Source organism: Triplophysa rosa, linkage group LG24 (genome assembly GCF_024868665.1).
Source record: "Triplophysa rosa linkage group LG24, Trosa_1v2, whole genome shotgun sequence".
Lineage (NCBI taxonomy): Eukaryota > Metazoa > Chordata > Actinopteri > Cypriniformes > Nemacheilidae > Triplophysa > Triplophysa rosa.
Genome location: NC_079913.1, coordinates 10,643,002 through 10,666,189, shown reverse-complemented (window position 1 = coordinate 10,666,189; position 23,188 = coordinate 10,643,002). Strand labels below are relative to the sequence as shown.

Here is a 23,188-nt window from a genome sequence, read left to right as displayed (position 1 = left end):
GTGTGTTTGTGTATACAGGCTATGTGTCAAAAGGAAGACATGGAAGAACGAATCGTGACGCTTGAGAAGCGCTATCTCAGTGCCCAGAGAGAGTCCACGTCACTGCACGACATCACAGACAAGCTGGAAAACGAACTGGCCAATAAGGAAGCGTTCCTCAGACAGGTGATGTTTGGTCCCTGCAAATGCACAAAATCGCTTGTATTGCAATTTCCTTTTCCATTTCCTTTGAGTATTTTGTCAAATTAGAGAAATAGTTGACCTTTTTACCCATAACATAAGAGACACAACTGTAGCTTTTGTACACTAACAGTTCATCATCACCATGACTATAACACCCTAAAATATATTATAAGGCAAGTCCTTTTAACTTGTCTATTTGAAAATTTCTGAAGTCATACAGTTTGTGTGGGAAACGGGTTGAAAAGGAAGTCAGTACTCTTTGCCGAACCTTGTGTCTAGCCCATGTCTGTATGCTGACAAGTCAATATTATTCAATCCAAAATGGCCACGGTTCTCAAATCTTGTAACCAAATAAACACCCGGAAGACCTCAAGTTTAAACTGCAGATTCATCATATGTGACCCTGGACTGCAAAACCAGTCTTAAGTAGTACGGGAACATTATTAGTAAAAGCCAAAAATAAACTGTATGGGTCAAAATGATCGATTTTTCTTTTATGCCCAAAATCATTAGGGTATTAAGTAAAGATCATGTTCCATTAAGATATTTTGTAAATGTCCTACCCTAAATATATTACAACTTTATTTTTATGAGTGGATGGCCTGCTACATTGCCTCTTATTAACAACTTCAAAGGCAATTTTCTCAATATTTAGATTTTTTTCACGCTCAGATTCCAGAGTTTTAAACCGTTGTATCTCCGCCAGATATCGTCCTATCCTAACAACCACAATACATGAATTGAAAGCTTAGTTATTCAGCTTTCAGCTGATGTATAAATCTCAATTTCGAAAAAATTGACCCATAAGTTCTGTTGTCCAGGGTCACATACATACAGTATGTATTTTTAGCTGGTAAACATGTTTATTGATACAATAATTGAACATTCGCTTCTTCTGATGTCATGGTCAGACTGAAAGAGAATTTCATCTCCTGTGATGAAATAATTTACCAGATTTTTAGGATTCTGAGAAACGGATTTGATAAAAAACATTCTGAACATGCCACAGGGACATTTTTTAATAGATGGACATAATTATTATGTTGGGTTACTGCATTTCTAATAGATGGTTTCAGTGGGAAAAACATACCCAAACATTACGTGGCCCAAACTTAACTGCCGGTAGTCCTCCACAAAGAATCAATAACTAGTGAGTATTTTTAATTGAATACAATTAATATACAATCAAATATACAACATACAACGATTTTCTAAATAATACCCTAACCATTCTTTTCAAATGGGAACTGGGACTCCAAAATGAGAAAAAAAGCTACATTTACAGTATATGTATCATTTATATACAGTAGTAAATGTGCTGTATCATAATAGTAATCCATTCAACATTTGCTATGTTCAAGTCTTCTGAAGCTATGCGATATCTTCATGTGTAGAACAGACTAACATTTAAGCCCTTATTCGTGAATAATCTCCTCATTGTAGCTCTCAAATCAGATATGAGATCATTCAAGATTGAGACCTTTGACATTAGATGTATTTGGTTTAAATAAAACTGTCATTAACAATACTTTTATGTTTCTTCCTTGTCATTTTAGTTTTGATGGCAACCAGGGGCGTTGCTACACCTAAAGCTCTACTGGGGCACAGGCCCCCGTTATTTTTCCTATCACTTTTTTTCTTAAAAACCTGCTGTGTGCAAGAAGTATGCAACACAATGCACTATACAAACTTCCCTTGCTTAAACCACTATTCCTACAGTGCAACAATACTGGGGAAGGTAAACATTTATGTATTTAAAAATATTAAAGTATCTTCAACATACTTGCATGCACTGTATAGAAATAATGAAAGCAGAGAGAATTGTTTTCTTGCACATCTGCATTACACAATGATAACAATCAATAATTACATATTTTCAAGAAGGGCATATTTTATCTAAAAAAACAATATCTTCTGGTTTCACAGCCATTCCAAACAAAGTTGGTTCATTTTTTGAACCAGCTGTACTGCCTCTAATTATCATAGTATATCATTATCATAGTTATCTAGTTACTGCCAACTTTTTATGTAATGTCCTAAACTAGAGCTAGTAAATCTAATATTAATTTAATTTCCGCAAGTACAGAACACAAATGTTTTTCTAAGCAACAATGCAATTTTACAGACTTGTCAAAGGTGTTCCTGAGACATTTTCCTCTAATGTCTGAGACCTGACTGGCTGGGGATGTACAGTAGTTTGTATAATCAAGTCTTATCTCCCTCAAACTCATCATCTCCTTACTGCTTCCATTCCCCTGCTTTGCACAAACCAATTCTGATGTCCATCTACAGGGGCTTTTAATGATCGAGTCAAAATAAGATGATCGATATTATTTAGAAACTTACTTTAGTTTCCTCATGTTTTCATCGGTCGCTTGTCATCACCCTTGTGCGCCTGCGTGCTGCAGTTGTTGCAAGGAAAAACACAGACGCCCACGGACACGAAAATACGGCACGATATTTTGTTTTCGGACTGCATCGCTTTTACAAGAGTGAATTAGGTTTTGCATATAGGTCCGTTTTTGCCACTATTATCAATGTAAATGATTACACTGACAAATAAATTGTTAAAGGACTCATTAAATGAGCACTTTCAACAAGTTGGTACGATTTATTAGGATCTTCATGAAATGTCTGGAACATATTTTGCTTAAAAACACTCAATGGCTGTGTAAACAAAACCCGTTTTGCCTCGTCAAAAACAGCTATGCTCACAGCAACCCGTTTTGGTGCATGTCTCTTTAACTGATAATGAGTTACAGCGCACCCCACCTTCCTTCCGTCTGGCGTGTCAACACAACACACGTGTAGTACTGCCATGGCAATGGTTTAGCTAAATTATGTTTCCTTAACTCTGCGGTTAGTTTCGTTTTAAACGTCTCAAATCATTCGGATAGAGACTAAAAAATCGTCACATCAAACAGCGCTCACGTTGTGCATGTATGCTCGCCTAAAATCCACGGAATGCGCACCTGCAGATCTCAGCGGAATTACGTGGCTTTTAGTTATAACGTTACACACACAACGTGAGAGCATAACTAGTAACATTATGCTGTGACAGATTTTTCAGCCTAAGGACTAATGATTTGAGACGTTTAAAACAAAACTAACCGCAGTGTTTGCCCCTGTTCATTAACAAAACAAACAACTTGCCGCAGCTAAACATATTAACGCACATAATGTATTAACATACATACAGCTAAACTCGAAGTGCCCATTTGCCAAATAACATATAAATATAGAGTAAGTTTAACACTGGCTTTGAATGTTCTATTTAGCCCGTGACTGACTTAGCTCCACGTACACCGCTGTCGCTTATGAAAACAACAATGGCGGTAGCGCCGTGGGTGGAATTGTGTAGATTAAGGGGCAGTAATATTATAATAAGAGCCTGCGTCTACGTCACATCTGGAGCGAAATCTGAACGGCTCGATTTCTCACATGCTTGCAGAGAAAGGCTTACCAAAACAAAGTTACTGGGATCTTGTTTTTCACGTTTTCTGGGTTGCTAGATGCACAGGGGACCCGATTATAACACTTAAACACAGAAAAAAATTGACTTTCATGGAATGGGTCCTTTAAAACTTAAACTTGAAATTTATACTGGGGCTCAGCAATTTTATACTGGGGCATTTTATAAGGGGTATAGCGACGACCCTGGTGGCAGTTATCGTGCAGAAATAAATGAAAACGTAATTATTAGTTTTCGTTAATCTATATTTCTTTAAAACCTCTTCTGAGAGTTTTCAGTGCTGAAACACATAACTCAAAGTTAAACCGTGCCCAAAACAGTTGCCTTGGAAGCGGGACCATCCCATGATATCTGCCGTATGAGGATAAAACTTGCTCTGATCAGAGACCGTTTGTGTCTTCCCACAGATGGAAGAGAAGAACAGGCAGTTACAAGAGCGGCTGGAGCTGGCGGAACAGAAGCTCCAGCAGACCATGAGGAAAGCTGAAACACTGCCTGAAGTTGAGGCCGAGCTCGCACAGAGGATAGCAGCTCTCACCAAGGTACTGTAGATACCAATCCAGTTCTCTCTAAACAGGTGATGCTGACACACTTGGGTTTTATCCAGTTTGCATTCTGCTCACACACTGTATTCATACCAAATCTTAGTACGTAGGAAATAGTATGGCAAAGGTATCTGGATGGTTTACTGTTTAGGGTGCATCATTTTTGGGCCAATAGTACACATAAAACTTTGTAATAATATTGCATTTTATAGATTATTTACATTAATATAATTGGCTAGTGCTCAAGGTTACATTTAACCCCAAACAGTATGCGACAAAGTGGTTTGCGCTCCGAAGTGTCTTTTCAGGAAAGCGGTACAAGATAACCACCTGATAACTCAAACTCTCAACCGCTTTGGAAATATTACCTGACTTGAAATGATTTATTCGATATTCATTATTAATTTCTCTGTATCGTGCGGATCGGTAGTCCGATATGGAAGCTAAACTCCACGACATGAACTCCAGTCTTAGAAAGGTGGGCCTGGAAACAAATCTGTTTCATTCACCAAACTCTTTCCGTTAGACATCTTAGAATCTTTCTGGCTGCGGGTATTTCTGCTTCTTTATTTCAGGTGCATGTTTTATGCTCAGCTGGGATTTTCTTTGCTTTAATAAACTGCTGACGTACTTAGTTCTTTTCTTTAGCCCCGGAGACAACAAAAGCTTAAGGAAATACACACTGTTTCTCTTTACTTGTGTGCTCAACCATATCTGTGGTGTTTGGTGCATCTGCATCTCGTAAGATATTTACAATCACATAAATCCAGTTTAAGAAACAAACATCACAGTCAAGGTTCAGGCATCTTTTTCCGCTAGTTTGTGCTTATATGTGTTTTTTTCCTTTTCTTGTATGATCAAATAAAATGTGTGTTTGTGTGTGTTGTTCAGGCGGAAGAGAGGCACGGCAGTATCGAGGAGCGTATGAGACATTTAGAGGGACAGCTGGAAGAGAAGAATCAAGAGCTTCTAAGGGTCAATATCATTTTATATCAACACAGATTACAATGGTCATAACACTCAAAATAGTACTGTATACTACTCATAGTTTCGTAGTAAGTAAGCAAAAGCATACTACATGGTATACTAGATCCCACAATTCAGTGCGCTAGAATTGGCCTTCCATTTCCAGTGTGATTCATTGAAACGGCCTGATAGCACACAAACATCTGGGAGACGTCTATCTGATGTCTGCATTTACATCTGCAAAACGTTTTTTGTTTTTTGTTTGCTCATCTGCAATACGTCTCTGAGACGTCTCCTGTCTGATGCCATATAGACATCTAGAAGATGTCTGTAAGATGTTTATGATTTAGAATGCATATAAAACTGGCTTTATCGGATGTTTTTACACAGCAGATGTTTTCCAGATCTCTAGAAGACATCGTACAGACGTACCCGTGCTATCTAGGCGATAAAAATATCGTTTTTATCTTTTTGTGATTCATATAATCAGGCTGCCTAAAGTTAAAATATTGGTTCCCGGAATTCAAGAAAACACACTTACGCTTATAAAGGAGATTAAACATTTGACGTATTCATAAAAATTGTACTTGATGTTTGTTTAGGCCCGACAGAGAGAAAAGATGAACGAAGAGCACAACAAGCGTTTGTCAGACACAGTGGACAGACTTCTAACCGAGTCAAATGAGCGATTACAGCTCCATCTGAAAGAAAGAATGGCCGCTCTCGAGGAGAAGGTACACGAACATCCAACCGTTACGTCAACCGTTTCCAGTCACGTTGACCCCTAACGTTTTATTTCTTCTCTTTCAGAATGTTTTGATACAAGACTCTGAGAGTTATAGGAAACAGTTAGAAGACTCCATTCAAGAGAAGGTAATTGCAGCGGTTTGCTTTTCGAACACAATAGCTCAGCAGAACGGATTTTAATGCGATGCTTTGCCATCCGTGCTGAGTAAAATGAAACTTTAATGTGCTTTGCGGTTCTAGTCTCATCTCTCAGAGGAGATGGAGAAACTGAGATCTGACTTGGATCAGTACCGGTTGAGGGCTGGATCCCTTACAGAGCCCACACTATCACGGTGAGACGGACAGAATCCTTGAACTTTGCGAGAAGGATCTGTTTACAAAATCTTTCGAGCTGCCTAGCTAGACAACATTTTAGTGGTCATACACATGAAGGCTGTTTTACATGATAAAAACAATATCAAGCCTTCTAAGATACTTTAAGCCAAATTCTAATGCAATATCACTAGGTTCGTTTTTAGGAGAGGCAATCCCAGAATGCATTGCAACAAGCTTAATGAAAATATGACTGTTGAGTCATATTATGATTATTATCAATACAAAAAATTATTTATTGTGATCGTGTGATCTTGAATCTAGGTCTCATTTGGATGCATCCGGAGACCTTCGTTTTTCTCTGGGCTCTCTGGCTGAGACGCAGTCAGACCACTATCGCTCCACCAAGGTAACACGGAGGCCCCGGAGAGGACGCATGGGACTGCGTAGGGAGGAACAGAAGGTAAGAGCTCTACCAGGCACCGTTTTACCTTAAAGTTTGTTGTCAGGGTCAAAACCATTCAACACCATTACTAGAACTAAATGATTTTCATTTATTGTTTCTCAATACAAACAATGTATTGAAGTCGAGACCAATTTTTCATTGTACTCTCGGTTAATGATATCTGTTAGAAACCAGAACTGATTAATGTAACCACAATCGGATTCTTTTCCATTCCCATCTATATTTGTCTTCCTCTAGGCTAAGTCTCTGGGAGAGCACGAATGGCGCTCTCAGCAGCTTGGCATTCTGGGCGGCCACCCATTCGAGAGTGACACAGAGATGTCAGATATCGATGACGATGACCGGGAGACCCTCTTCAGCTCAATGGATCTGCTGTCTCCTGGCGGTCATTCCGATGCTCAGACTCTGGCAATGATGCTGCAGGAACAGTTAGATGCCATCAATAAAGAGATCCGGTGAGTCCATTTGCTGTGACCGCAGCATCTTTTTGTGGACCGGGCACATCTTAAAGCCCGCTGTATTGAATATCTGCTCTGTGGTCAAAGTTTCAGAGATGTGGCTTTCATGTCAGTACATTTCTTAAAGCCTGATGATTACGACTGATGTTTTATCAGAGTTTAGCAGAAGGAATTGCTTGTCTTTAATGCTTGTAATGCAATCCCTAATCCAGGAAAATGGTGACATTTTATCTGGTATGGGGGACATATAATATTGTGTGTTATCCTGCATAACAATACAAGGTTGTTTAATGTTTCATCATAATACCACCTAAAGGAAGCTTACACGCACAAAAACAAAGGGCCTAAGACCGAACCTTGTGGATTATGTTGGACAGTTGTTTATTTATTCAAATTAGGCGAAGAATGTTCCGACACAATAGAATTTGACAGTTTTTAACATTTTATTTTAATCTTAATGTTTACATTTATTTAAAAATATTAACATTCCAGAGTCGTAGATCATTTTAATCTGGTTAGTCTTTTCTAGCTCATTGAATATTTTTCCTTTTTTTATTTTCATTTTCCAGGCACTTCTGACTCTGACTCACATTAGCTGATTCTGCTGTCTACTATCGTTTATTGATTATTAGGTGCTTGTGTTAATTTGCCAGACACTTTTTAGTAGACACTTTTCATCCAATGTGACTTCAGGTATACTGATTTCGGAGATGATTTTGACTGTAACCTCTGAGGTTCTTTTCATCCACTGTCAAAAAACCAGCTACTCCCTGAATAATCCCTTAGCTCATTTGAGTGCCACATTCATCTAAACTTTTGCACTTTTTAAAGAGACATAACCTGTTCTCTTCTAAAAGAAGAGGCTCTTTCACAAACGTAACATTTGCAGTTCTAGGATAGAGTAAGAAGAGCTTTTGATGCCTCAAAAAGCTCAGAAAGTATTTTGCCTTCAGGCTCAGCATATGCAGATTTTAATATCAGTCAGAGTTCAGGGTTTCCCCTGTAGGCTGTTCATGCTGTGCATACGGTGGAGGCTCATTTAACACTCGAGAACTCGAGGCTGGAGTTCAGTTGAACAATTGTTATAAAAAACAAGCAGTTGGATAAGAGTAATGGGGTGGTAATTCTATGCAGTACTTTTTGTCGAACGCTCCCCGAGCACAGTTTTTTATTTATCTGTTATCTCATCTCACATTTTGGAGACTGTATTTAGCCAGAATGGGATTTGAACCAGCACCTAAATAAGAGGAGTGGTTCACTTCAAAATAAGCCCCCTTTGACATTCCATAGTATTTTTTCTTCCTACTATGGGAAGTCAATGGGGGCTTATTTCGAAGTGAACTACTCCTTTAGGATGGTAACCGAACAACAGCAGGTTCAGTTACCTCATAAATGAATTCATAGGACAAAGGTCGTCAAGCGCTTATGTATAACTCTAGTCATACCAAAAACTTGTTGATTTTATGGGAGTTGGAAATTTGCAAAATTCAGGATAAATTTATGTTGAAAATTTAAAGAGAGCTGGACAAACATTATACACTTGAGTTATACACAGCAGTATACATTTTACTTTTATTTGATACATTTTATACTTTTAAAATATATTAAAATATAAAAGGCACACTATGTATTTCTCCCCTTCTTGTCGTAGTTAGATTTTGATGGTGTTTGGGCTTTAGACAACTGTCGTATGTCTTGCAACTAACTGTAAAAACATTAAATGCCTGGCAAGTTGTTAATTTTTATCTGTTTGCTGCTCGATTGGTGGTTGCTTTACATCACGTTCAATAATGATCTGATAATATAATAATAATATAATAACAATAATGATTCAATAACTGCTCCGGGGGTACGTGTGTTCACTACTCTCTGGATGGGTTAAATGCAGAGGTCACATTTCGTTGCCTTGTACCTTCGTACATGTGCAATGACAATAAATTGAATCTAAATCTAAATCTAAAAAAATCTAATCCAGGCCCTTGACAAACATCCACTGCAAGATCATAAACCGTATAGTTTCACTTGGAGCATTTCTGCTTTTTGTTCTCAAGTGATATCTAAATCTTTTATTTGTTTCTTGTTATTTTCCACCCATTGCATCAGTCTTCAGTCAGTAAAACTTAAGAACTCAATTTTTTCAGCTTTCTCTGTGTCTGAGCAAATGTTCAGTGTTAAAGGTGAAAGGTGAACATTTTTGGATTTTAAAATACGCACCTCTGTTTATTAAGCTGGCAGCAGATGAGCGACACGATCTCTGTCATTTCTCAGTAACTTAATATTCTTGTGCCACAGAATATTAAAGGACCAGTCAGTGAAATTTAGCAGCATCTAGGGGTGATGTTGCGAAATGCAACCAACGGCTCACTCCACCCCTCCCTACCGAAGCACTACGGTGGCTGACACAAGTACAAAGATGTCGTCACTTTTTCGCTTCTTTGCCAAAGGAGTTAACATATTTACGAAACGCGCTCTGTAGAGCAGTTTGTCCGTTTAGGGCTACTGTAGAAACAACATGGCGAATTCCACGCAAGGGGACCCGTGGTGTATGTAGATAGAAATAGCTCATTCTAAGGTAATAAAAACATAACGATTCGTTATGTAAGGTCTTTATACATCTCCGAAGACATAGTTATGTTTATTATATTGCATTTCGATCAATAGATCCTCCTTAATTTTACACGCTGGACCTTTAATTTATGACATGTATTACAGTTTTGCAACAATTAAGAATTTGACCATTCATTAGATTGAAATATATATGTAAAAAAATGTATAAAGCCGAGTGTTTTGTTGGATTTAAAGCAAATAAGATGCTTAACATGTACAAAAAGCAACATTTCAAAACTGTATTCATTGCTAAGGCAACTCCTATAGGCTTATTTTATAACAGTTCTCAGGAGAGAGTGATGCGTGACGAAAGATCGAACCAATATTTTTACATGTTGCTTCCTTAATCTCTTTTTAACGTAGAAGCACTACAGCAAGGTTATCTTTAAAACATGCCCAAAGCCATAACACAATGTCACAAAGGCTTTATGTAGATTCACCGAGCCGCCTGAGAGCTTTGGTCTCCACGGATTGCATTTCCTGTTGGCGATTTTCCCCCTCGAAACTCAATAAACAAGTCATTGGGGCCTTGCCATTCATCTCTTTAGATACACAGGTGGTGGAGACTGGCATCTGTACAGCAATTTAAAATCACAGCGCACCGACTGAGACCTGAAAATAATGACGTCTTCGCATACTTAAGCTTTTAATTTGCAATAAACCTGTGACAATACGTTGACCCTCTGACTGCTTTTGCATCTTCATTGCGTGCACTCTATTTGACATGATTATAGCAAGTTATAATTAGATGTTTGTTGTTTTAGCTAAAGCGTTTTAACACAGCAGGCTACGCACTCCAATATTGCTAAAGCCCAGAATACCGTGAGCTTATTGTCAATAAATCCGTAATGGTCCTAGTGTGGGCTAAACTGCCTCTAATCTCCAGGCTGATCCAGGAGGAGAAAGAGTCGACAGAATTGAGGGCAGAGGAAATCGAGAACCGTGTGGCCAGCGTCAGCCTGGAGGGGCTGAATTTGGCGCGGATGCACCATTCTGGAGCCTCCATCACTGCCTCAGCCACCGCCTCATCTCTCGCCTCCTCCTCCCCTCCAAGCGGACACTCCACCCCTAAACTCACGCCCCGAAGCCCCGCCCGCGACATGGAGCGAATGGGTGTCATGACACTGGTACACATATTTGTACAATGTTTGTTTTTAATACCCCCTTGGGTTCCATTAAACCATGCATAATTAAATCATGTAATAACCAAATATGAGGTGGGCGGTACAAACAGACAACGCACTAAACTTTTAAGGTATTTGTTGCAGAAAATCATTTGGCAAAAAGGCAAACTGCAGCCTACAGTTCTATTTGAATATACGCAAAACTCATAGGAAATAAAGTGTACATTGACTATAGCTTAATTTTTTTTTAATATTTGTCGATCCTCTCTTGTGGTAAAATTGTGTAGATATTGTCACGGCCTATGTCTTTTATAAACTTTGCACTTGTTTCGTGTAATTTTTTTGTAAAGCTTCCTCAAATTCTTCCGAAAGCTGAACTTTAGTTAAAACTCCAAACACATCAATGCAATGTTCATACAAATGTTTTTATGCATCCTTTATAAAATATTTGAATAAAGAGTAAAGATGTCATTATCCAAAGTTGGAATATGGTATATATACAACCCATATACCTGTCTTATGAATTCTCCATTGAAAAGTGTAATGCCTCTTGTGAAGCCTCAAAGCCAGTTAACCCATCAAAACCATCATGCAACGCTTTTCTATTTGTTATTTTATTTATAGTTGATTTCAGTGTCTGATCAAGTCCATTAACAGGCGCCAAAATGCTAACGTTCATTGTTTTCCATTCCACAGCCCAGCGACCTACGGAAACACAGGAGGAAGGTACTTAACATCGGCTATCATTGTTTTTGCTGTGATTGTTTTTATGGGCAGCATCAGAGTCTAAGAACTTGATCTGTTTTGTTTTTTTCAAACTCCAATAAGTAAATCAGTTGAATTTACTGAATGCCAATTCAAAGAAATTAAAACGGCATTAAAATATCAATATTCAGATTGAAACATCAATATGTCAATGACATCATTATTTTTGACTAATTAACGGTATCAGGAAAATACATTGATAAGTTCAAAGTGATAAGTGCAATATTATGTAAAATAAGGTAATTGTGTAGCGTAAATGTGAAAGTGCCATGATTTAAAAAGTGAAAATAATTCAATTCCATTCATTTTACCACCTCACATCCAAATGCAAAGTCCTAGGTCTGCATTTCATTTGCTACTTAAATCCAAACTCAATTCTGATCTAAGAAATTACAATTGAACCGTATCTCGGTTGAATTCCGAATGTCGCTCCCCCCTAAAGGACTGTTGTTTTCTGTCCCCTCGCAGATCGCAGCTGTGGACGAGGACGGTCGCGAGGACAAGGCCACCATCAAATGCGAGACCTCTCCACCCCCCACGCCTCGCCAAGTCCGCATGACACACACGCTACCTGCTTCCTCTCACAACGACGCACGGTGAGAGCCAAACGCGTTTCCCCAGCAGGAATCGGAAAGTGCCGTTCAAGCACAACCCAGCTGCTTTCTGCTGGCACTTCTGCTCATGTTTATTTATTTTTGCATGTCCCCAGCCTGACAGCTGCATTAGAGACAGAGGCTCTGAGCAGTGTAGCCAGCAGTCAAGACTCCCTTCACAAGCAGCCAAAGAAGAAAGGAATCAAGTCCTCCATCGGTCGACTGTTCGGCAAGAAAGAGAAAGCCAGACTGGGACAGCTGGGAAAAGAATTTATGGGGCCAGGACAAGGTATAATACGCTAATCTCCGTTTTTTTTACACGAAATTTGGAATACGAGAAAAGAGGGTAACATATAAAATATAATGCCCCCCCAAACATCACTTTGACATTCCACTCGCAGCATAATGTACTGTATATAAAAAATTAAGAACTACACATTTAAAACCCGTTTTAAAAAACCCTGCGCCTTGTCCCATAGACTTTTATCGTAAGTCCACTGCCGAATATACAATGTTTGTTTTTACAAAGGAAAGGACAAGATCAAATAATTTTCTGCGCTAACTGATAGCACGACAACGAATAAAAATAACAATGAATTAAAAATGATTTTTTCCATCATTAGGGAACATGTCCGATCCTGAGCTTATGGGTCAGGATATCGCAGTGGGAAAGCTAGGAACACAGGCGGAGAAAGACCGCCGTCTTAAAAAGAAGTGAGTACTTTTTCCGTTTAAAACCACCCGTTTGCAAATTTTTGTTAGATGTTCCGCACAACGGACACGACTGTTTAGACACAACATCCTTCTTCAGCTAATAATAACACATGTACACGTTTTGATACTGTTTTGTCTCACATATGCCTTTCACAAATCAATAATATTGAACACATGGCCAATCTGTCTGCACTGTACTGCCTTAGGCCAGAAACACACACTATGTAAGCACAAAAGCGCAGATGTGAACTCTAGGCCAATACTGTACCTCGCATTATAAACCGCATTACTCAGTAGAGTTACCTTCAAACACCTGTGCCATTAAACTAGAAATTTTACTATTCAGATATGTACAACTATTTGTATAAATGCTCCTAAAGCTCCTTTTATAGCCACCTAAATAACCTACTTAGTAAGTCTTTTTTAAATAGTTCTGCTGCCATGACAGTAAAGCCATGAACTTTTATATCGCAGTGTATTATTGTACTTGTTTAGAGTGTGTTTTTGGCCTTAAGATAAGAATAAGTTTAGGTACTCCTGGTGCCGTAAATCTTTTAAAAGTGAAGAGTGTCATTTTTTCATTATTGAAACTTCAAATATTAGCTTAATGTGCCGAAACAGCTGGAAATATGCCGAAGGACATTTTCTTAAAACGTAAAAACTGTGGCTTTGTATGTTTGAGCATCCCGACCAGCCAAAAGTAATCAATATGTGAATGTCTGTAAAAACACAGTCATTGACTGCTTTCTTCATAAAATCATCAAACGTGATGTTAAGAACATTCTGTGAAAATATATCCTTGATGTTTTTATTATTGGCTGAGTAAGACCATGCCAACGATTGAAATCAACTTTAAGGAAGACAACTTATTTCTTGTTTTTTTTTTTTGTGCAAAATAAAACTGCGTCAATAGAATCATTTATTTCACACTGTCCAAAAAAGTACAAAAGCTGTAAATGGGATGCTACTCTTTTAAAATGTACACTTTCGAACCTGTGCCTATTAGTACCGCAAAGGTACATATTAGGACCTTTCTAAAGTGTACCGTCCCAGTCACAGCTTTTATCTTTTTCTGACAGTGCAGTTAATTAAAACTTGAGGACTCCCTCTAAAAATCTATTGTATAATCTATCATTTACATGAATAAAGACACATTTCCTATTACATAATTTTTATGGCCTGGTTTTTACATACAGGGTCACCAATGGCATGAGTTTGGGACGGGACTGTTAATTTGGTCTGACCAATGGTAGACTGGGGAATGTTTGGGAAACCTCTTTGTTAATAATAATTATTTTTGCAATTCATAAGAAATTACACTCTTCACCTAGATATATTTTATCGATATATTTTATGTATATCTTAGCAGTAGTAAACAACCTATTTTCCGTACCACGTAGTGTGTTGTTCAAACAGTGCATTTTTTTCTAAACTTGCGTGATTGTCGTTTGTTTACTGTGTATTAACATAAGAATGTGCTGTGCCTTTTGTAACAGGATTGGGAGTTTGTTGCATACTTGGATGTGTTGATGCCTTTGAAGCATGTCGATAAAGTGCTTGCTGAAATCCCATTTCTTTGCCTCGGTGCTAATGGTTGAATGTGACCGTTTTATGTAATTTGACTTGTGTCGGTTTCATCCATCGTGGCGTCACGCGAGGCAAACAGCTCCCCGCCGCTTCCATCGCATAGTCACACTTTCTGCATGCTGTATGATAAAAACTTTCAAAAACAAGATCTGTTCAATTGTTACCAATTAGGGTACATCCAAAAAATACGAGAACAATTCCTCGAAGGCAGTGCACGTAACTGATCCGAGATGTTTTCTAAAGTCTACATACAGTATGCTCAATAACAGACATTTAATTTTGTCTTCCATCGCTTTCTCTTTTCTTTTGTCTTTCTCTCGTTCTCCTCATCTGACTGTATCAGCGGGTAAGTTTGGTTTTTGTTGCTGAGACTTGCTGCATTTTTCACTGTCAACGCTCTGTCCATGTCTGTCGTCATGTTCCTCAAGTGTCTGTATATATCTTCAGTGGGCATCAGACATATTTCTTTTTTGTACATCTACAGACCCCCACGTCTGCTTTTTTTTTTCATTTCAGTGTAAATGTACTTCTCCCCCTCTGCAGTTCTATATAGGATGCATCTCTGCCTGGAGAGAGAACGTGTGCCTTTCTAACAACCTGTTCTCGATCTGCCATACCGAGGCCTTTCTCCTGTGTACACGTGTGTGTGTGTGTGGACATGTTTTTATATCCCGGTGGGGACCTAAACCTGAATGCACACCAACACATGGGGACTCATGTCACCGTGGGGACCAAAATTGAGGTCCCCATGGGCAAAAAAGCTTATAAATTGTACAGAACGATATTTTTTAAAAATCTAAAAATGCAAAAAGTTTTCTATGATCTTTAGGTTTAGGGGTTGGGTTAGGGGATAAAATATACAGTTTGTACAGTATAAAAAACATTACGCCTATGGACTGTCCCCACAGAGATAATAAACCAGACATGTATGTGTGTGTGTGTGTGTGTGTGTGTGCGTGTGTGCGCGTGTGTGTGTGTGCGCGCGCGTTTGTGCGTGCGTGCATCGTGTGCCGTTTTCAATAACCAGTCTCTGGTTATGGACTGTCAGCTCATTGGTTACTCCCCCGCTCTGTATCTCTTTCGTTTCGTTTTCTATCATAACTGTTTCTCTCCCTACTCAGCTACGGTATGTTCAGAGGATGTCCCTCATACGCATTACAGTCAACCTGAACATATCTAACGGGACATGTAAACATAAGGAGAGATACAGCAACAACATCACCACCACCACCACCACCACCATGTAGGCCTTACTGTCATTCTAGCAGACAGAAATTAACCTTCACTGGAGGTTTTTGCACCGATGTGGTGCCGACACTGGTGTTGCAAGCCCAGTCCGACCCCCTTCCACAACTGTTGTGTTATTTAATAGGAAGGCCATCCAAACGAGTAAATTTCATAATAAAAGACTGGTATGTATATTAACATGGATAGACTGTATAGAAAACATGCATGGAGTTAGCAGATAACTACAGTCACATCCATTCCGATATAAGAAATATGAATATTTAATAGACAACTTGGACAACAATACTGTCGCAAAGTAAGATTTTCACTCGTTGATTATTGTGGTCAAAAGAATTCACAATAACGATATGATGATATCTATTAAAATTAAATTAATTAATAATATTAATTAATAATATTAATAATTAATAGGTCAGTTAAATGTAAAAAATAAAATAAATAAATAGCTATCGTTCAAATTATTTTTTCATTTTTATTTTGTGTTCTGTTTTTTTGGTCAATGGATAATGTTAAAAAGACTTTGGAAAGGCAATCAGAGTTTGTGAATATTGTGGCACCGAGTATCAACCGAATACTGACCTGGAATAGTTTACGATGTTAATAATTTGTATGTATAGTATTATCACAATTTCAATTATCAAGGTTACTAATATATCAGCATATTCTGACATATCTACTTGCTACTAAGCGCGCATCTAGAAAACTTTTATTATATAGCACGTCTCCTTGCAATTATACGGTTTGACATTTCTGTCAAACTTGAGCTTTCACATATTTTTATTCCGTGATAACTTATTCATAATATGCAATGTTTTTTACATTGTGTACATTTTGCGACTTATTTAGAAAACAAAAAGGTTTTATTTACAAAGTCCAATGGAATACAAAAACTTTGTAGCTCGATATCTCAAAACTGCTCAGAGTCTGAAAAAAATCTGAAAGCTCTCGATGCAAATCAACAAGATTAAGAAACCGTGTATAGTGGCTTCAGTCATACGGCTATCCGAGCTAATTAAAAGTAGTCAATTAAACTAAAATACGTCTGAACACTACAAGCAAGACTACAAGCACACTGCATTAGGATTGATTGTGGGCAGGTTAAGTAGAAACGTATGTTCAAGTTGTTTTGAAATTGATCTCCTGACTTAATACTGGCTCCAGCACCGGTACCGGCACCATTTTGGTGGATTATAGACATCCCCGGGCAACAATTTTGTGAGTCAGAACTACATAATCACTCGATACAGCATCTGTTAAATGTCTTCAAAACCCTACACGTCATTCGAGCGTCCTTACTGTACGCCCAAAACATGCGGTTGGATTATGAACCTGCTCACTAGGGGAGGAACATCCAACTGCTACTGCAGTATCCATCTATCATACAATACTCACCGTTACTTGTCCTGTAGAGCTGCCCTTTAAATACAGTTTCACCAAATAAATAGTATTATGAAGTTATACCCATTTTATGACTCTAAATGTCAGGGTTGGTTAATGGATCCTTGGAGACGGGTGTCTACCTTCTTGTTATTCCGTTATTAGGAAAGAGGACAGGCTAAGTTACGAAATGAAAAGAGGCGACCTTGGGAGAAGCTAGACAAATTTCCCAATGGAGAACATCGAGGTGCACGTGAGATTCTGAAGCAGGGTTGCCAGATCTGTGGTACAAATCCATCTAAATGGCATAGCCATTATTACTAGCCCAATATTTGCGTTAATGATATTATTGTGTTAATGATATCTATTGAAAGTTAATTGAAATTTTATTGAAAATAATTAAACGATGCAGCAATATCCTTTAACTTTTGTGGCTCTTATGGCAACAGTTTAACCAGTACTGATTATTTTTTTACAATATGACGATACGTATACAATTAACACGGTATCGATAATTGTGGTCTTCATAACACGGTTATTGACAATACCGATAGTTTGTGACACTCATAAACAAAGCTCAAAATATGTCAATAAGTGCATATCTCGCAGTCGCTGTTATGTATTTCACACAATTTATTGAGTCACAATATGGTAATAATAATAAACAAAAATCAAAACAAAATCTATCCACATTCAACCCACGTCATAAAAAACAACCATTTATAAAGTTTACAACGTAACCCACTTCCGCAGGAAAACCCTGGACCTGGCAACCCTGGTCTGAACAGAGTTTATGATAACAGCCTCGTCTGAAAGCGCAAATATTTATCAAGAAAAACAAGGAGGGAGACTCAAAAGAAAACGTGTTTCTGCTCTCTCTCGATAAGTCGCAGCATTCGAGTTTCCCGAAGTTCTGAACACAATCTCGACTTTAAAAGCGAGGATCAGGTCACAGCAAGAAAGTGTCACCGTGCCTTTATCTGAGACACAGGAAGTTTCGGTTAGCTTACGTCCCAGCAGGATTTTATTCACCCATAGTTTTATCCCACCACAAGCGCATCTTTGATTCTTAACCAGAAACATGCAGAGCAGTTTATTGCTTCTGACATTGCTTATTTACAGAAATGACATGAAAAGAAAAGTAACCTTACGTTGCGATTAGGAAGCACCGAGTGTGAAATAAGAAACTTTGCATACTTTCGAATTAAATGTTGATCCGATCACAAATAGATAGTGACCATTAAAGGGCAGGAAACCTGGCAGAGACAGATAACACATCTATCTTTCTATCCGTGTATCTTTTCTCTCTCTCTATATCTGTAAAGTTGATTATCTCTCAGGTGGGCTGATTCTGTTTTTCTACTCATCTCTCTCCGTCTCGCCCTTTCTCTTTCTTTCTCTCTCCCTCTCTCTCTAGGCACGAGTTGTTGGAAGAAGCCAGGAGGAAAGGATTACCCTTTGCTCAGTGGGATGGCCCTACGGTTGTCTCGTGGTTGGAGGTGGGCGGCACTGGCTGGCAGCAAAACAAATTTCACAGTCATAAACTCACAAAGTTATAAAGTTTACAAATAAGATAAATGTGATTTGTGCCCAGCAGTCCTGTCTGGTTCTATGAAAAATAGGTTTTTGTAAACAGGTGCTAGTTTATAGTGGGATAGCTGCTAACTGCTTAGCATTCGGTTACAAACGATACAGGTCGGTAGAGGTTTTTACTTGTATTTTTAGTCGTTGTTATATTTGGTTGTCAACGATTTTGGCAGACCTGTATATATCATGAATTGTGCTTTCCGTGGATCCCGCCCACATGTCTCTGCTACCCCGATAGCACACATACGTCTGGGAGATGTCTACTTGATGTATGCATTACGTCTGCTAGACGTTTTTCTTTGATTGTTTCCTCATCTGCAATATGTCTCCGAGACGTCTGCTGTCAGATGTCATATAGACATCTAGAAGATGTCTGTAAGATGTTTTTGATTTAGAAGGTACGTAAAACTGCCCTTTCTCAGATGTTTAGCAGATGTTTTCAAAATCTCCAAATCTTTAGCAGACATCTTACAGACGTACCTGTGCTGTCTGGGTATATTGTGGTGGTGAGGTATAGCTGGACTAAGATATCCCAATATCCCAATATATATCGTCACCGTCCTTCCGAAACCTTGAATGTTCAAATTCTCTGTTTTTTAGGAAATGAAAAAAAAAAACACTGTACTTTTTAAACTATTAAATAATCTGTTGGCAAAGTTGCCAAGCACTTTTTAATACTTTTTATCGGTTATTGATATTTGCAAAACCTAGTGACAAACATAAATGGCGACTAATAATAATGATTTATTTCAAATCTAAAAATCTAGAGATACGAGGTTTCGGAAAGACAACAGCGATATGAAAGACATGTTTGCGTTACGTTGCTATACGGTTGTTAGGGTGCTAAGGCTAGTAAAAATGTGTGAATAATATCCTGACCTGGACGATGAGGTGACACGAAAGAGTGATTCTTTTTCGCATGGATTATTGCACATTAAGACTATGATACAGAAAATGTGCAAGTCAGCACATTTCCCCGAGTTGGGTTGTGGGGATTATTTCTGTCTTCTTTGCCTGCGTAATGCAGTTTTACTGTATAGTGTGGTTAAACTAACTCCAGGCCTCTTTAATGGCAGCACTGGTCAATGCCGTATTGACTCGGAACATCAGTTTGGCTGTAGTTCAGCTGTAGTCGAATGGCTTTGATTTAAGAACATTTCTAACGAAAAGTATTTTTAACCTATAGAGTCAGTTCATGGTTAATTTAAAGGTGATGTCCGTTTATACTTAATACGCTGTGACTGTACAGTAAACACATAATTCGTAGGTTGGTTCTCTAGAGAGTGATAACACTGTGGCACTTTCATGTGTTTCAGCTAACCCGACACACCATGACCAATGGCATACTTTTAAAGCCGAGCGATCTCTTTCTCTGTCCAATGTCCTTTAAACCGGTTTAAAAACTGTCCATATTTTTCACACAATTTACTGTTATATAGCAAAGGCATCTTTTCACCTATTACGCAATGGCACCACCTACTGGTACAGTTTGGAATTTATTGCACTTCAGTAGACTTTTATGTTTTATATTTACATGTTTTCATATTTACGGTATGTGCTATACATAATATGCGTTTGCTTTCTTAGCTGTGGCTGGGAATGCCAGCGTGGTACGTGGCAGCATGTCGTGCCAATGTCAAAAGCGGTGCTATTATGTCGGCCCTTTCGGATACCGAGATCCAGAGAGAGATCGGCATCAGTAACCCGCTGCACCGTCTCAAACTACGCCTGGCCATTCAGGAGATGGTCTCGCTCACCAGCCCCTCCGCTCCCCCTACGTCTAGAACCGTGAGTACATGCCCGCGCAAATGCTGCATTTTTCAATAACACACATTTTCTATAGTATGTGTATTGGAAATGTACACAAGAAACCAAAATATATTTCAAAATCAATAAAAAATAAAAAGGGTGGGAACTGTTTTACACACAATGGAAGACGGCGAGCATTCAAAACCACTACATTCTAGCCACTACATTACTAGAAATGACAAACTTTCGATTGAAGTTTTTTATGACACGTTATTTGTATATCCTCTGCAGTCTGTATTGCACTAACTACACGAAGTATCAGCTCATTGCATGCTGCAGTGCATCCCCCCATGAGTTTGTCTTCAGTTTGCTTGTGTCGTCAGGCCTTTGACTCAGCGGGCGGGTCTTGCTAATAATCTGACTGTGATGCTGTAACACTATTGGCTTACAGTGCTGCCGCTCTTCTTCTTTAACACTGCTTGCCCTTCCTGTTGGATTTGCTGTCATCTCTGGGGCCGCCCACGTAGGCGTCGGGTAACGTGTGGGTAACCCATGAGGAAATGCAGACCCTTGCCGCCCCTTCGAAAACGGTCAGTCACATCACCCTTTCCCGTATCTCTTTTATTTGCTCTTCTTTACTCACTTTAACTCTTGTAGCATTTAAGTGACAGTTCACCCAAAAATAAAAATTCTGTCATCGTTTACTCACCCTCTTCTCAGTTAAAACCCGAATGACTTTCTTTCTTCTGCACACCACAAAAGAAGATATTTTGAAGAACGTTGTTAACCGGTGTTGTTCGGTTACCAACTTTCTTTAAAATGTCTTCAAAGCCATACGGGTTTGAAATGACAAGGACGTGTAAATAATGACAGGATTTTGATTTTGAAGGTGAACCGTCACTTTAAATTCAACACGAGATTTACTGTCCTATATACATTGCCGGTCTCACTGTGCATGATGTGTACATTTGTGTTTAGTCGTTCATCATAATGTACAACTTTTATTTTTGGCCGACATCGTCTACACATGCTATTTGTTAACGTTTACCAAAAGCCTATAGCCATTTAGTAAATGTTTAAGGCTACTGTTGTGATAATAATAATACAATAGTTTAACTGAATTGTTCAACGCAAATGCAAATTTTCTCATCGTTTACTCACCATCATACAATCCTAAATGTTTAACTTTCTTTCTTTAGCTAAACACAAATTGTAAATAAAGTAGCCTAGTCGTCGTCACTTTATATACAGTACATATCAAATATACACTTTATAAACCTACAATACACTTAATATACACACGATGCATGATGTGACAGATATTTCTATAAAAAAAACTAAAGAGAGAGTCATCTTCAACGGCATGAAGCTGGGGAAAATATGAGAGAATTTTCATTTTCGGTAAACCACTAGATTTTAATGGCGATTACCGTTATCGATACGTAATAAAGACTGTCAATATTAGCTCATTTGAATAGATATATTATATTCGACTATTTTATATTGAATTTGTTTCTTTAAACTGGGAAGAAAATAACAGCATAAACACGCCGTGCCTCCACATTCAGCTCATATATCTTGCTATTGCTTTCAGATCTAACGATCTTCCGATGGATGTAATAGAAATGACTGAAGCCCCGATTTCGCCTAAACCGTAACAGCTTTGACACAACCGCAGCTGAATAACGTTCTCGTGTCCAAATCAAACGTGATCAGTCGAAGGAGAAAAGCCTATCGAGGCTCATTTTGATGTCAAAGCTGTATCGCAATCGCCGCTCGCCCGCTCTCTCTCTGTTCACCTCATCAGCATAACAATGGCTCATAACTAGGCCCAGACAGAATCTGCTGACTTATTTCCCATTTACGCACTGAATTTGAGAGGAAGTAAAGCAGGCCGATTATGAATGTAATTTGATTGTGACGACCGATTGTGCCCGGCAGGACAGTCTGGGTTCAGTGTGGGTTTACAGCGGACAGATAAAGTTTTGCGTAGCGTGTGAAGAGTATTGTCTTTGCCGGTCATCCTCACTAAAACGTTTAAGTCGGAGTCGATAACTTGGCGGGGAGTCCTCTGGCATACCGTATAGCCTTCAGCGACCTAAGTTTGATTCCCAGCTCGAGGTCCTTTGCTGATCCCATTTCCCTCTATCCGCCCTACACTTTCCTGTCCAATAAAGGCATAAAAAGCCATAAAGCAACATTTAATTTTTTTGACTGACAGCGGCAATTGTTAACGTGTTGCGTTGTGTACTGAACCGATTTATGATTCAGATTATAAGCGACTTAGTCGCTGCAAGTCTGCAGTGGGCGTTCCCACTAGTGGTTGCCTGAGTGACGACATCCACTGATCACGTTAGCTCTACCATCTTCCTATTGGCTGTCGCTTCTGAAAGTCGCAATTCATTTGCATGAAGTTGAAGATTTCTTAACTTTGTCGCATCGCTAGACATGTGTCGCCGGAAGTCGCCAGCTCTCGATTGAAATGAATGGGATCATGCCGCTTTGTCGCTTGTAATGTGAACGAGTCGTTAAGTTTTTGTGGAGTACAGATTGGATCTGCTGATAATATTTGAGAACTTGTGTTTGAAATTTAGCATGTGTCTAATATTATTAGTGTATATAATAAATCTAATGCTGAATATACAGTATATAAAACAGATGCTGAATACGCATGCATTTTTTGTGCAT

The 23,188-nt window shown here is 38.7% G+C and overlaps 1 protein-coding gene across 11 annotated transcripts in view; it reads left to right on the top strand.

The window, feature by feature from the left end:
• Positions 1 to 23,188, top strand: part of ppfia2 (PTPRF interacting protein alpha 2) — a 187,480-nt gene that overhangs the window by 149,688 nt on the left and 14,604 nt on the right. For all 11 annotated transcript variants that reach the window (XR_008961915.1, XR_008961914.1, XM_057323752.1 and 8 more), the window contains 16 exons: positions 19 to 165; positions 4,063 to 4,197; positions 5,092 to 5,175; positions 5,769 to 5,900; positions 5,977 to 6,039; positions 6,154 to 6,245; positions 6,550 to 6,688; positions 6,929 to 7,146; positions 10,643 to 10,883; positions 11,577 to 11,606; positions 12,114 to 12,241; positions 12,355 to 12,527; positions 12,862 to 12,952; positions 18,582 to 18,663; positions 20,339 to 20,539; positions 21,028 to 21,090. Coding sequence is in view for 9 of the 11 variants with exons in the window: in XM_057323752.1 (XP_057179735.1) it covers positions 19 to 165; positions 4,063 to 4,197; positions 5,092 to 5,175; positions 5,769 to 5,900; positions 5,977 to 6,039; positions 6,154 to 6,245; positions 6,550 to 6,688; positions 6,929 to 7,146; positions 10,643 to 10,883; positions 11,577 to 11,606; positions 12,114 to 12,241; positions 12,355 to 12,527; positions 12,862 to 12,952; positions 18,582 to 18,663; positions 20,339 to 20,539; positions 21,028 to 21,090 (2,019 nt within the window). In the remaining 2 variants the exon portion in view is untranslated. The remainder of the gene's footprint in view (positions 1 to 18; positions 166 to 4,062; positions 4,198 to 5,091; positions 5,176 to 5,768; positions 5,901 to 5,976; positions 6,040 to 6,153; positions 6,246 to 6,549; positions 6,689 to 6,928; positions 7,147 to 10,642; positions 10,884 to 11,576; positions 11,607 to 12,113; positions 12,242 to 12,354; positions 12,528 to 12,861; positions 12,953 to 18,581; positions 18,664 to 20,338; positions 20,540 to 21,027; positions 21,091 to 23,188) is intronic.